Raw genomic sequence first — 12989 nt, 5'->3', positions numbered from 1 at the left:
AAAGAAGAAGAAAAAATCCAAAGAGTAAACTCACCTCAGCATTTAGTTCATTTGTTTAACCAAAGCGTTGATGAATTCTTCTCTGTTACCAGTGTCACCACCTTGGATAAAGTGTTGGAATTTTCTTGATCTGAAACCACCAGTTGGGTTAGACAATTTGAATGGCCACAAGAAGTTGTTAACTTGCTTAAAGTTTGGACCAACAGTGTAAATTTCGTGGATCAAATCTTCAATGGACAAGATGTCGTATTTACCCAAGTTAGCTTCAATGATAGCATTGTCAGACAAAGCAATTCTTTGCTTGTTGACCTTACCGTAACCTCTCTTGTAAACCAATTGTCTGATGGTTGACAATGATGGGTAACCGTAAGCGATGTATGGTTCAGCCAATTTGATCAATTCAGAGGTGGCTTTAGTCAATCTAACGAAAACACCAGAGTTGATTTGAGTCAATCTCAACAATTGCATAACCTTTCTTGGCTTTGGTGGGATCTTCATGATACCCTTGATTCTGACAACGAAAACCAATTTTGGTTGAGCATCAACGTAGTATGAACCAGAAGCCTTAGCATCTCTCTTAGCCTTGATGACTGATCTTTCAGCATCAGAGTATTCCTTTTGGTACTTGGCGGCTCTGTCGTAGATGACCTTTCTCTTTTCCTTGTTGGACTAAATGAACGATGTTAGTATTTCATTTCACCTTGTGCAACAACTTCAACATTAAATATTTTCTCAGTCCCGAAAGATGGTTAACTGAAAGACAACATAGCCGAAGCTAGCCATTATACATTGGTTTGATTTCATCCTCAAAAATAAAATGATTCGAGGTTGTTGATTGGTGTGAGTTTATACATACGATTCTTCTGGTCTTCTTAGCAGCGACTCTTTCTTCAGCAGTCTTTTGTTGAGCCTTTTCCTTCTTTTGTTGAGTTTCTGGCTTGATAGCCTTGGCGATGGAGTTCAATAAACTAAGACATATAATGTTAGTATTTTGAAAGAGGGGTTTGCACTCTTTCCAGCAACCTATGTACATAACAATTCTCCTCTAGAACAATTTCGAATATACTTTGAATGTTTGTATTAAAACCGGAAAGGTAATACACGAATACAGAACTGAACGGCCAAGTTCATTCTAATTCACATTCAGTAGTAATTCTCAAAACTCAGAGGAAAATAGATGTATCAGGCATTGGCTAAAACGAGGATATATTAAAGCTGCAAGACAATCTAATTTTCCCATGGTTGAATAAAGAAAATAAAACTTTCTTAAGACACACAAGCAAAAAGCTTATGTCTTGACTATCCCCGTCTCAGCTAACCTCTTTTGCAAGAGTGCTGGACTTTTAATGGAATCAACATACGTAGCCATTTTGATCTGTATTGGTTGATGATGAAGAGAAGAAAATGGGTTAAATGAAAAATTTCGATGCGACTTGTAGAAAAATTTAATTCTCTGTGAGAGAGTGAGTACAAAACTTTTGCAAAGAAAAACAAGAGTGCACGTGTAGAATATCTTTAGGGCTGGAGCCCAGGGTAGGCAAATTATAAATGCGCTTGTCACAAAAATGCAGGCTAACAATTTCAATACAGCTTCCTCTTGTTGCCTCTTCTAGGTTTGATAAATAGTACCTGACAAGCCATGATTGAAGAGAAAATTCATGTTCCAACTACGTCGTGTCTGAATATTGGAATGGTCATTAGTAACACAGTATTGCATGTTTAATGCCCCCTCGGTGTACCTGAGGTGGTGGTAGAACTCTGAGAAGTAGAAATTAACCTCACTGATTGCTGGATTGCACTTGAATTCTTTCAACATATGTTACATGCTCGATACAAGATGTTGGTTGGAACTTTCAATCATTAAGGGGTTGAAAGCATATGGCAATGAAACCAGACTTATCTTTGTCAAACTTTTGTAGTTTTAAAACTGCAATGCAGTAAAAGAGCAGTGGTTTTTTAAGTGCCAAACTATTCTGTACTCAAGCTTCCTCACTTGATCGGCACAAAGGCACCAGACTGTTTTCATTCTACAGTACGACAGTTTCTGCTTATCATTTAAACAAAACTAAAAACACGTAACAAAAAAAATACAAAGCCCTGGTTTCATACTAATATTACTCTTTTAAAGATCTTCCGGAAGATCAGTGAAGTCCAACTCACTCAAATTGATAGGCACTTTCTCTCCAAATGTGTTTTCCCCTGAGTACAAAACATACAAGAAGCCATCTTCGTCCTTGTGTTCTTCATAAATCGTACTAATCAAAGCAGCAGTTGGGGGTAAAATATCATTGACAAATATGAATATAGCCTTTTCACTTGGTAACTTGATTCTTTTCCTAATGACGTAAACAAATTGTCCCACGGTTAAATCAACTGGAACCAAGTATTTACGCTTATCAATTTCAGGTATGTCGGAGTTTTCAACCTTTTCACAAATAACAGGAACTCTATCTTTGAACCTTTGAGCAATTCTAGCAGCCTCTGCTTGTCTCTTTTCTATTAACAAAAAAGGTTAGTAACTACTGGATTGAGATGAAAACTGTTGGAACCAAATACATACCAAAGGGGTGTTCGTCTTTAAATTGCGACCTCATTTGTTAACTGTGACTATGAGATTTGTTAGTACTTGTTGATTTGATGGAATTGCTATGTGTTGTGCTTTGTCAATCCCACGAGCTATTTTGTAAAAAAACAGTGGCGTTTGTGACTGGATGACTGTGGAGATAATAATAAAAGGGGAAAAAAACAAAGTATAGAAATTTAGGGAGGAGGAAAAACAAAAAACGTGATAAGAAAAAGCGTCGGCAATTAGTCTTTTAAATACATACACCTTGTAAGTTATATGTGCTTGTAAGCTCTATTGTGGTTTGATGATTGATTGATTGATTGATTGATTGATTGATTGATTGATTGACTTTGTTATAGTGTAGTAATGGTAGTACTCTTTGATAGCAAAAAATGAAATAGGGAAAACCCAGGAGGAAGAAAGAAAGAGGGAAAAAGGGGAGATATAAACTTGTTTTGGTTTTATGTTTTTGTATGAAGTAATTACTAATGATAAGTGACGCATTTTGATAAGAAACAAATGGTCTGTAATACACACACCAATATTATAGAATGATATCACTGTACTTTCAAAAAAGATTTACAAAAAGTTTAGACCAGTTATATCTACAAAGCCAAAAGGATGTTGGTTGATCTACCACCATTGTAAACATCAAACGAGGACTGCCATACACGGGGGTGGGGTAGAATTTTGTTTGGTCGTGTATTTTTGTCAATTGCTTTATCTATTGGTACCCAATATGGCTTTCAGAGCCACAGAGAGATAGGAGAGTTTTGTTGACAGGTGGCTATTGCCCTTAGTGGAAGTGTACATATGCTCTTGTTCGCTATGCAATAATGGTTCTGATCTTTTTCAACAAAAATCTTTTGTGTTGTAGGTCATCCCCCTCTTGTCAAGCTAGCAATTCCTTCCAACAAGCCTTCTTCTCAGTGTTCAATTGTAAGAAAGCAAGTACTTAACTGGTATATCACTAAGCAGAGCCTTGTATGGTATGATTCTATTGGCTCTGTATCTTTTTTTGTGTGTGATCATTGGGTATCCCAAAGTCATTTGTTCCCTGTGCTGAATCTGATAACAGAGCAAGGGGGATTGCTTATACTTGGCACTGAAAGCACTCAATCATTGGTGTGTCTCTAATATTTTCTGTTTAAGTGGTGCTTTGATTCTTACTATTAATTCGTTCTAAAATAGAGGGGAAGTGTTGCAAAAAAATAGAAAAAGCCTACTTCAATCATCAATCAGACACCGCTTCCTTTCATACCCATGGTCACCATCTCCGATTTGAAACGACTAGAAGCACTACACAAGAAGAATGAGAAGGGGATAAAAGTGACTAACAAGCAAGAACCTGATTTATTCTCCATAGAATGGTTAATTAAAGAGGAATTAAATAGAGAAGGTACCACAGATACCACCGACTTGACTGAGGTTAATTTAAGAAACAAGCGACTAGAACTATTATTTCAATCAATTGAAGACAATCTGGAAGAAGAAAATGTTATAAATCGAGCTCCAACTGGTGAAAATACTCATGGCGAAGAGATAAGAGAGGAGACGTCTATAAATTACCCCACAACATTCCTAAAACCACACGAATTGACTAATGACTTGGAAATTGACTTGATGGAAAGTTCACTATTTAGCAATAAGCATAACCATCAATTGAATGACACTAATTCTATGGAGCAAAATAGTTTCGACTTGGCTGGAAGTGTGGCAAAGAGTAACTCTGTGGTTAATGAGAGTTTAAAATCTGGAGGCTCTGTCAGCTCATCACTACCCGGTACTAGAGCTCTCGTGTCTAAACGTCAAGCAAAGCACAAACGTACTAGAAATCAATCATCTCTGCTTGGATTTGAATCTCCACTCAATAATATAAACCTAAAACCAGTGAAGCGTTTCAGATCTGTTTCACTGTGTGACTTGGTGTTTCCAAACTTAAACTTTAAAAAGCCAAAGAGGTAGAGTTAGTGTTTGAAAATTGATACTCAGAAGCACAAGATACGAGACGCGTATTGGTTTTGTAACCACCACGCCCACCACACCGCCTGTTTTATAATTATTTTTCTGTTACGTAAGCCAGCCCACACACACACAAGACACAACAACAAACAGACAAAACAAAACATAAAAAAAAACAAACAAAAAATAACAATTCACATAACCACCCACCACCACTATCAACTTAAACTATGTTAAGAGCATTCACTAGATCATTCACGTCTACAATTCCTAAAAAGAACTTTGCTAACGGCCAATTGTTTGGTAGAGTTGGAAATGTGGACTTTAAAGAGTCTGCCAATGGAGTCAAGTATGTAAGATACTCATTGGCCGTCAACAAGTTTAGAAAAGGTGAAGATTCGATCACTGATTGGTACAACATCACTACCTTTGACGAAGAGGAATTGCAAAGGGCAGAGAAAGCTTTGAGAGTTGGAAATAAAATGATTGTTGATGTAACATTAAGACTTGATAAATTTGAAGATCCAGAAACAAAGAAAGTTCAAACAAGAACCTCTCTTATTCAGAGACATGCAGAGGTTGTACAATGGGGTAAAAGAACAGATGAGGACAGACCTGAAGCTACAGAGTAATTTAGAATTTCTTGATTTTGTATATCTAAATTCAATATATCAATTTCCCTTCTAGTGTAATTTCTTAGCTAAACTTAATTCATATGCAAATGCCACTGTTAATTTAATATGCTCTCTCACATGTTCAAAGTCAATCCTATCAATGGTGTCCATTACGGAATGGATATACTTGTTGGAATATTTCATTTCACTCTCAATGAGGAATGATGATGGGTATCCATTTTCTATAGCACTAGCATGGTCTGAACAAGCATATCCACATTCACTTGAATGATAAGGAATGGAGTTATACGTCTTGATGATTAACTTTATGAACTTATTCAATTCGACACTTGTGTAGTCTTCAATCAAGCCAAAATGAGGCTCGATTCCTGCATCAATACTGCCTTGTGTGTAACCTGTCATATCTTGCTGCAACATACCAACCACAACTTCATTCGCAGATGAATATCTTGAAAAAACATCAATAGATCCTAACAACCCACCTTCTTCAGCTGAGTACCAATGAAATTCCAACGTATTGTATGGCTTGTAAGTACCTTTTGAGTATGCTTCGAGAATTACTCTTAACGACTCCAAGGTAGTCACAGTACCAGATCCATCATCATCTGCTCCTGGAGCTCTCATTAAATTGGGTAAAATCAAATTAGCTGAATCTTGATGGGCTCCAACAACAACCTTGTCCTTAACTTCACCTGGAATTGAGACTACGATTGAAAATTGATCCCATCCTTTGTGGTGAATTTTCTCAATTTTGATTTCTTCGAATGGTGCAATCAAGTCGGAAAGTTGATCGTATAACCAAGCTGCACTTTCAGCCCCACTTTCGGATTTGTAATATCTGGTGTAAAAGGAGGTGAAATTGCTTAAATTGTCATAAACCCCATCGATATTTATCAAGTCGTACAAGCTTTTCACATCTGCGTTGTATTTTGTCTCCTTTGGGTAGTTGTAAACTGGAATAGTTTTCTTTAATGTATCAACCTGCTTTGAGCCAATAAAGAACAACTTTTGCCACCAGGAATGAGTGGGTTTGGCAACTAACCCTTGTTCAACGGCGACATCAATAGGGATCTGCTCAGTCATATCAATGAATCTCTTGTTTGCTTTCTTCAAGGCTAGCTTTTCGTTCTCTGAAGCAAGTCTGTATTCATTTGGTCCCAACTTAAGCAAACGATCCTGATGTTCATCACCATGCAACAATGAAATTACATTTAATGGCCATTCAGGTGCTATGTCAAACAATGGGAATGCAAGTACAATACATGTAAATAAGGAAACGAAGGCAATGACTTTCATAACTGTAGTGGTTTATGAAGAAACTGTGCCAGAGTTGAGTTCGCCCTTTTTGTGCCGCACTTAATTTTGAGATTTCGTCTTTTGCTTCTCTCTCTCTCTCTCTCTCTTTCATTGAGTCCATTTTTTCTTTTCTTCTCTTTCTTTCATCACAACAAAAACAAGCAAAGGAGCCTTAGCAGCACCTCTTCTCATCCAAACCAGAGGAAAGTCATCATGGTCAGCCTAATTCCGAGCTTTATTGGATACAATGGCTCATCAAATGATCGGTATATATCGCCGACCATACATACTGGTAATGGAGTCTCCGATGGATCTTTGAAATTACACCAAGCAAATTCCACCACATCAACCTCCTCTAGAAACCAATTGTCAAAACGGTTCGTTGAACCTGTTGGTTTAGAGGTTAAAGAAGCAAACTATAAAATCAATGTTCCCGATTTTGCCACCTTACCGCCGTTGCAATTGGGATCCAAACTCATCTCAAATATAAACAAAATTGATTCGAGCATTCCACACGACATTTTCTACTCGGAAGGTCTGAGCAAAACCGAATCAAGCTTAGATAACTACTACTTTGACTACGAGAATGGATTGAAAGAATTCTCCCGCTTCGAAAAAGTTGAACAGATTGATTTGCCAGATAACATATTTGAGCAACACAACCAAACTGAATGCACTACCAAGATGGGACTATTCCCGGAGATTGAACGCACATGGCTTGCTGTTGATAACAAATTGATGTTATGGAACTATCGAATTCCTCAGTCGTCCTTCAATCGGTCAGCTCAATTTCTCACGATCGATCAGATTCAAAACTCAGTATTAACCGTCAAGTTGGTTACACCAAAGGCAGGAGTGTTTTCAAAAGATATTACCCACTTGCTACTTGTTGCAACTACTACAAACATTCAAATTTATTTGGTCAAGTATGACAAGGCACTTAATAATTTGGAGATTTTAAACCTCGATCTTTCTGTTTCGACCCATGGCTTAGCTGTGGACAGTTTTGTGGTGCATCCGCGAACTGGCGACATATACTTTAGCGGAGGAACTGATGGGGTCAATATCTGGAGATTGGACTACTCAAATAAATCAACATTTACCAAGAACAGATGTGACAAAGTTTGTTTAACCAAAGCTGGATTTTCAAGCGTCATACCTTTCCTGGGTTTTGGATTTGCATCAGGAACATCCTTCACAGCGGACTCAGCCGCGAAAAATATTCCGGAAAAGATTGTACAGTTAGAGATTGATGGGACAAGGGATATTTTGTACTCACTTTCAAACAAGTCTGTAATTCGTGTTTACAAACTCCAACCAAAACAGGATCATCTTGCAGAAGGAAGTACATTAACTCCTAGTCAAATTTTTAAATCAGCATCAGCGATATTTGTCGATGCTAGCAATTTTAAAGTATTTGAACGCTTCAAAATCATCAGTATTCATAGAGTTTCCCCAGAGGAATCAACCACGGTGCAATTAATTGCAACCACGAGCAATGGATCGAGGATTTTACTCAAATTGGGATCAACTTCGACATTTTCTACCTTGCTCACCTCGTCTCTATCTGCGGCACATGCATTGAGACTTAATCTCGTCAATATCAAGTTTCCTCCTGCAAGGGAAGTCCCCACGATAAACAATGAGCTTGACGCATTTACAAGAGACAGACAGTACATTTCCCAAGTAATTGCAAACCAGCAAAAGTCTCAGCTTCTTAAAAATACCAAAGTAGCTAAAGTAATCAGCCCAGGTGTATTCCTTTGTGTTAAAAAGACTAAGCGGTCGGATAAATTGTTTGTTGCAACTGCCAACTTCGGATATCTCAAGAAGAACAATAAGCTTGTCGAGGATGCTGAGTTTGTGAGGTACACCTCGAATGAGGATGCTCCTTTTACTTACATTCAAGATATCGTCCAATTAACGCCATCAATGAATGCAACGAGCACTCCTAACGGATATGCTAATGTAGCTGCAAGTCAGTATACTAAGGAGCCAATGAGATTTGCTGTATTGACAAATTTTGGGCTTATCATATACCAATTCAAGACTTCAGACCAGATTTTGAGATCTTTAACTGATGAAGTCATTGAAAACTTTATTGAAGAAAACGGGTATGAGGAAACTTGCTCGACTTTGTTATATTTGGCTTGCTCGTATGGCCAGTTTAACTCAAACGATATTTTCCAAAGAAAGGCGCAAGTTTTATTTTCAACTTGTGGAAACAATGCTAGATTGACTGAAACTAGGTCAGCTTCTCAATCAACCAGTTTGATTCCTCATCACGCACTGTTGCAGAGCTATTCCCCTCATCCAACTGTGGATCAAGTTATACTCAGTGATAGATTATATGGTACATGTTTATTATTGGGAAGATTCCTTCGAGATATATGGGACAAAAAAGTGTTTGGTGCATTAGCAGGTGTCAATGTCACTCCCACAGGGCAAATTGAAATTGCTAGCATCAAGGACAAAAAAGTGGTTATTGGAAGTTTGAATATTGATAAGAAACAGATTGAATATTTTATTGGAACTATCGTGGTATTGATTGACTTTTTTGTTCAAAATGAAAACAATATTCAAGGGTTGAGCGCTCCTAGTTATAGTTCTGACCCCAATCAATTTGAAAACGAAGTATGTTTGAGAGCTGAAAGTATTGCATTTACTTCAATTTTTAAATCTTTAATTTCCATGAAGGAAGCATTTTCGTTCCTTATGGTCGTTTTAGAAGAGTTCCAAGGTAAACAAGAGAATTTCAGCTCTCTCTTTGAACTACTTTCACTCACAAACCAAGCAAATCTATTGGCAATCACTTTCAAGGACTTATTGTTGCCATCTAGGGACGTCAAAGTGTTGGTCAAAGATCTTTTATCATCTATAATTAACAGCAATATCAGCAGAGGTGGCTCGATTGATTTGATTGCATCATCCTTACAAACACGTTGTGGATCTTTTTGTTCTACAAATGATGTCTTTATATTCAAAGCTATTGAAAATCTCACTCGTGCCAAAAAGATTGCTTCAAAGGACTCTGAGCTTGAATTGAAATGCTTGAAGAATGCAGTTCTTTTGTTTGAAGAATCGTATGAGACCTTGACTTTTGACCACATTACAAACGCGGTCGATGTCATGGTAGAGCTTGAGTACTATTCAGGTGCCATTGGAATGTTGTTGAACGTTGCCAAAAAATTGGGAAACAATGTTAAACCTTCAAATTTTGCTTATGGTCAAGTTAACGAAAGCTTGATTCAACAAGGGCATTTGGAAGTTGAGTCAAAGGTGAAAAAAATATATGACACTGTGTTTTCTGTTCTACAAAAGATTGATGAAAAGGCTTTAAAAGTTGTGGAGTCAAATAATCAACTTCTTATCAATGCATTTTTGGAAACTAGAGATTTGGCCTATGAAACTTGTTTTGCTTCAAAAAATGAACAGTTTCAATGTGCTTTTTATGATTGGTTTATTGATCAAGGTATAAGCGATCGTTTATTGGATGTTAACACTCCGTACATTTTGCCATATTTAGAGAAGAGGTCAGAGAGTAGTGTTGCTTTAACCAACATATTGTGGTTGTACTATGCAAAGAGAGAGAGATACTACGATGCGGCAAAAATATTGTATGCCTTGTCAATTTCCCAGTTCAACCTCGAATTATCTCAACGAATTGAATACTTATCAAGGGCTAATGGATTTTGCAACTGCGTATGTCCACCAAATTTAAGACAAGAAATGATTCAACTTTCCTCAACTATACAAGAACTTTTCGATGTGGCAAATCTCCAGTTAACTCTACTTAGTAGAATTGAAAGGGATTCGAGAATCAGCAAGGAGAACAGGGATCATGCCATAGCATCATTAAACGGCAAAATTTTGCCCATAAATGATTTGTTCAACACCTATGTTGATCCGTTGGGATATTATGACTTGTCACTTTTAGTTTTCAAAATTTCTGATTACAAAAATAGTGATGATATCTTGAAAAGGTGGGAGTTGTTATTTGACAAGTTGCTACACGATTCCAAAACTTCAAAAAAGCCATTCTATGTGCTATTGAGTGATGCATTTACCCTTTATGGGCCTAACTTGTCATCTAATGATATTGTATTCCCGATTGAAGAGCTTATAAATTTGGTGAGAAAAACTCTTTCCAAAGCAATTGAAAGTGATCCTGTTACACAGAAGCCTGCTAAAGGTTATTTGACTGATTTGTTTGTAAAAGCTGGTGTTAGTCCTGAGAGGTTAGAGTATTTTTCAAACATTTCGGAGGATATTTAAGTATATTGATAGTTTTGTAATAAAAAAAAAAAAGTTAGACTCTTATTAATTCAATTGATAAAACTTGTTCTTTTGAATGTCAAACTTTTCCTTTTCAAAGTTCCCAATCTCACTAGGTCTGAGGTAGTTTGAAGGAAGGTCTGTGCGTTGAGGTTGGTAACTCTTCGAAACGTAAAGCAATATACCATCAATTACTAAGTTGACTGCGTTGGGTTCAGGACCCTTTGGCATAATAACATCACAGAATTCTTTAGTAGGAAAAATGTAATCACTCATCTCAACACGAGCACCCATCAAGTAAGCATTGATTACCGTCTCTAGGTTTTCAGTCTTTCCTTCAAGGACGTCCCTTCTTATCCATCGGATCAACCGTGTATCTGCATCACTATCTATAAAGACTTTGATATGTGCCATATCTCGTAGATCTTTGTCATAAAGTGCGTACAATCCATGTACCAATACAATTTTCTGAGTATTGCTTGACTTGTCCAACTCCTTCAAATCACGCTTTAGCTTTTCAAAGTTGAATCTAGATGGCTTTAAAACGGGGATCTTGTATTTGTCTTCTTTTCTGACTGTGATTGCGGCTGATTTGGAGCTAGGGAATTGACTGGGATCAACAGATGATTGCTCATGATCAGTGTACTCATTCATATTGATGATGTGGACATCAACTGGAGAATCCCGCATCATTGACTGAAGCTGCTTTTCAATCAGCAAGGCTGCGGTTCTTTTCCCAGCAGCATGACCACCGCCTAGTAGGACCACGATTGATGTCGAAAGTTGTTCACTCATGATAAAGCTGAGGAGAGTTTGCGAAACTCATCTTAAATTCCACTGGAAAAAAAAATTGAAGCTATATACAAGTCATCGTTTACAAATTCAACATGGACGAGTTTGATAGAGATGTGGATAAAGAGTTGAAATTTAGTCATAAATCTACAAAGGGCATAAAGGTTCACCGTACTTTTGAAAGTATGAAACTAAAGCCTGAACTTTTAAAAGGTATCTATGCATACGGATTCGAGGCCCCGTCAGCAATCCAGTCTAGGGCAATTATGCAGATAATTGCTGGTCGTGATACTATTGCACAAGCACAATCCGGTACTGGTAAAACTGCTACATTTTCAATTGGGATGTTGGAAGCCATTGATGCTAAGTCTAAGGATTGTCAAGCATTGATATTGTCACCAACAAGGGAGTTGGCAATCCAAATTCAAAATGTTGTACAACATCTTGGTGATTATATGAACATTCACACTTACGCTTGTATAGGAGGTAAAAATGTTGGGATGGATGTTAAGAGGCTACAGCAAGGTCAGCAAATTGTCAGTGGGACACCAGGTAGAGTTTTGGACGTTATCAGGCGAAGGAACCTTTCGACAAGGCATATAAAGATTTTGATCCTAGATGAAGCTGATGAACTATTTACAAAGGGTTTTAAAGAGCAAATTTATGAAATATATAAGCAGCTTCCGTCTGATACGCAAGTTGTAGTTGTGAGTGCTACCTTGCCTCCAGAGGTTCTAGAAATGACAAGCAAATTTACCACTGATCCAGTAAAGATTTTGGTGAAGCAAGATGATGTTTCTTTAGTGGGAATTAAACAGTACTATGTACAATGTGAACAAGAGGACTGGAAGTTCGACACCTTGTGTGATCTATACGATAACTTGACTATAACCCAAGCTGTGATATTTTGCAATACGAAATTGAAAGTCAATTGGCTTACCGATCAAATGAGGAAGCAGAACTTTGTTGTGCTGTCTATGCACGGAGATATGAAACAAGATGAAAGAGATTCAATTATGAGTGACTTTAGAACAGGGAATTCACGTGTTTTAATTTCAACTGATGTGTGGGCTAGAGGTATCGACGTACAACAAATATCTCTAGTGATTAATTATGATTTACCGAATGATAAGGAAAATTACATTCACAGAATAGGTAGATCCGGGAGGTTTGGTAGGAAAGGTACGGCGATAAATTTAATAACTAAAGCAGACCTTTCAACCATGAGAGAGATTGAGAGCTATTATTCGACAAGGATTCGTGAGATGCCAATGAATATCAATGATGTAATGTGAAAAAAAACAGTAAAGTAGACAAAAGAGTTTATAGAAGCGCAATAAAACACGTAAGTTTCCTCATCTCGTGGCTTTTGTGTATTCAATTGACGAACCAAAAACAAAAAAAAAAAAAAAAAAAAAAAAAAATTCAGATCATCTCTCTCTCTCTCTCTACACCAAATCAAC

At 37.3% G+C, this 12989-nt stretch overlaps 8 protein-coding genes across 8 annotated transcripts; 4 read left to right on the top strand and 4 right to left on the bottom strand. All coding sequences in view use genetic code 12, as the record gives it.

Moving 5' to 3' along the window:
* Positions 1-42: 42 nt before the first annotated feature.
* On the bottom strand, positions 43-1369 carry I9W82_000977 (60S ribosomal protein uL30; the record flags this gene model as incomplete). The annotated part of the gene is made up of 3 exons (XM_067695398.1): positions 43-669; positions 857-968; positions 1362-1369. The coding sequence occupies 3 exons, from the start codon at positions 1367-1369 to the stop codon at positions 43-45; spliced, it is 747 nt and encodes a 248-aa protein (XP_067551000.1).
* Positions 1370-2122: 753 nt separating this feature from the next.
* Positions 2123-2594, bottom strand: AUT7 (ubiquitin-like protein; the record flags this gene model as incomplete). Its single annotated transcript, XM_067695397.1, has 2 exons — positions 2123-2496; positions 2561-2594. 2 exons carry the CDS (start codon positions 2592-2594, stop codon positions 2123-2125), a joined length of 408 nt encoding a protein of 135 aa, XP_067550999.1.
* Positions 2595-3829: 1235 nt separating this feature from the next.
* I9W82_000975 (uncharacterized protein) lies at positions 3830-4531 on the top strand (the record flags this gene model as incomplete). Its single annotated transcript, XM_067695396.1, has 1 exon — positions 3830-4531. One exon carries the CDS (start codon positions 3830-3832, stop codon positions 4529-4531), a length of 702 nt encoding a protein of 233 aa, XP_067550998.1.
* Positions 4532-4758: 227 nt separating this feature from the next.
* RIM1 (Rim1p) lies at positions 4759-5160 on the top strand (the record flags this gene model as incomplete). Its single annotated transcript, XM_067695395.1, has 1 exon — positions 4759-5160. One exon carries the CDS (start codon positions 4759-4761, stop codon positions 5158-5160), a length of 402 nt encoding a protein of 133 aa, XP_067550997.1.
* A 51-nt stretch (positions 5161-5211) lies between these two features.
* I9W82_000973 (putative aminopeptidase) lies at positions 5212-6459 on the bottom strand (the record flags this gene model as incomplete). Its single annotated transcript, XM_067695394.1, has 1 exon — positions 5212-6459. One exon carries the CDS (start codon positions 6457-6459, stop codon positions 5212-5214), a length of 1248 nt encoding a protein of 415 aa, XP_067550996.1.
* Positions 6460-6672: 213 nt separating this feature from the next.
* Positions 6673-10734, top strand: I9W82_000972 (uncharacterized protein; the record flags this gene model as incomplete). The annotated part of the gene is made up of 1 exon (XM_067695393.1): positions 6673-10734. One exon carries the CDS (start codon positions 6673-6675, stop codon positions 10732-10734), a length of 4062 nt encoding a protein of 1353 aa, XP_067550995.1.
* A 45-nt stretch (positions 10735-10779) lies between these two features.
* Positions 10780-11529, bottom strand: I9W82_000971 (putative uridine kinase; the record flags this gene model as incomplete). Its single annotated transcript, XM_067695392.1, has 1 exon — positions 10780-11529. One exon carries the CDS (start codon positions 11527-11529, stop codon positions 10780-10782), a length of 750 nt encoding a protein of 249 aa, XP_067550994.1.
* Positions 11530-11621: 92 nt separating this feature from the next.
* Positions 11622-12821, top strand: FAL1 (ATP-dependent RNA helicase; the record flags this gene model as incomplete). Its single annotated transcript, XM_067695391.1, has 1 exon — positions 11622-12821. One exon carries the CDS (start codon positions 11622-11624, stop codon positions 12819-12821), a length of 1200 nt encoding a protein of 399 aa, XP_067550993.1.
* Between the last annotated feature and the right edge of the window lie 168 nt (positions 12822-12989).

Source organism: Candida metapsilosis, assembly GCF_017655625.1.
Source record: "Candida metapsilosis strain BP57 chromosome Unknown scaffold1, whole genome shotgun sequence".
Classification (NCBI taxonomy): Eukaryota; Fungi; Ascomycota; class Pichiomycetes; order Serinales; family Debaryomycetaceae; genus Lodderomyces; species Lodderomyces metapsilosis.
Note: the sequence above shows the minus strand (reverse complement) of the source record. Positions and strands in the feature narration are given on the sequence as shown.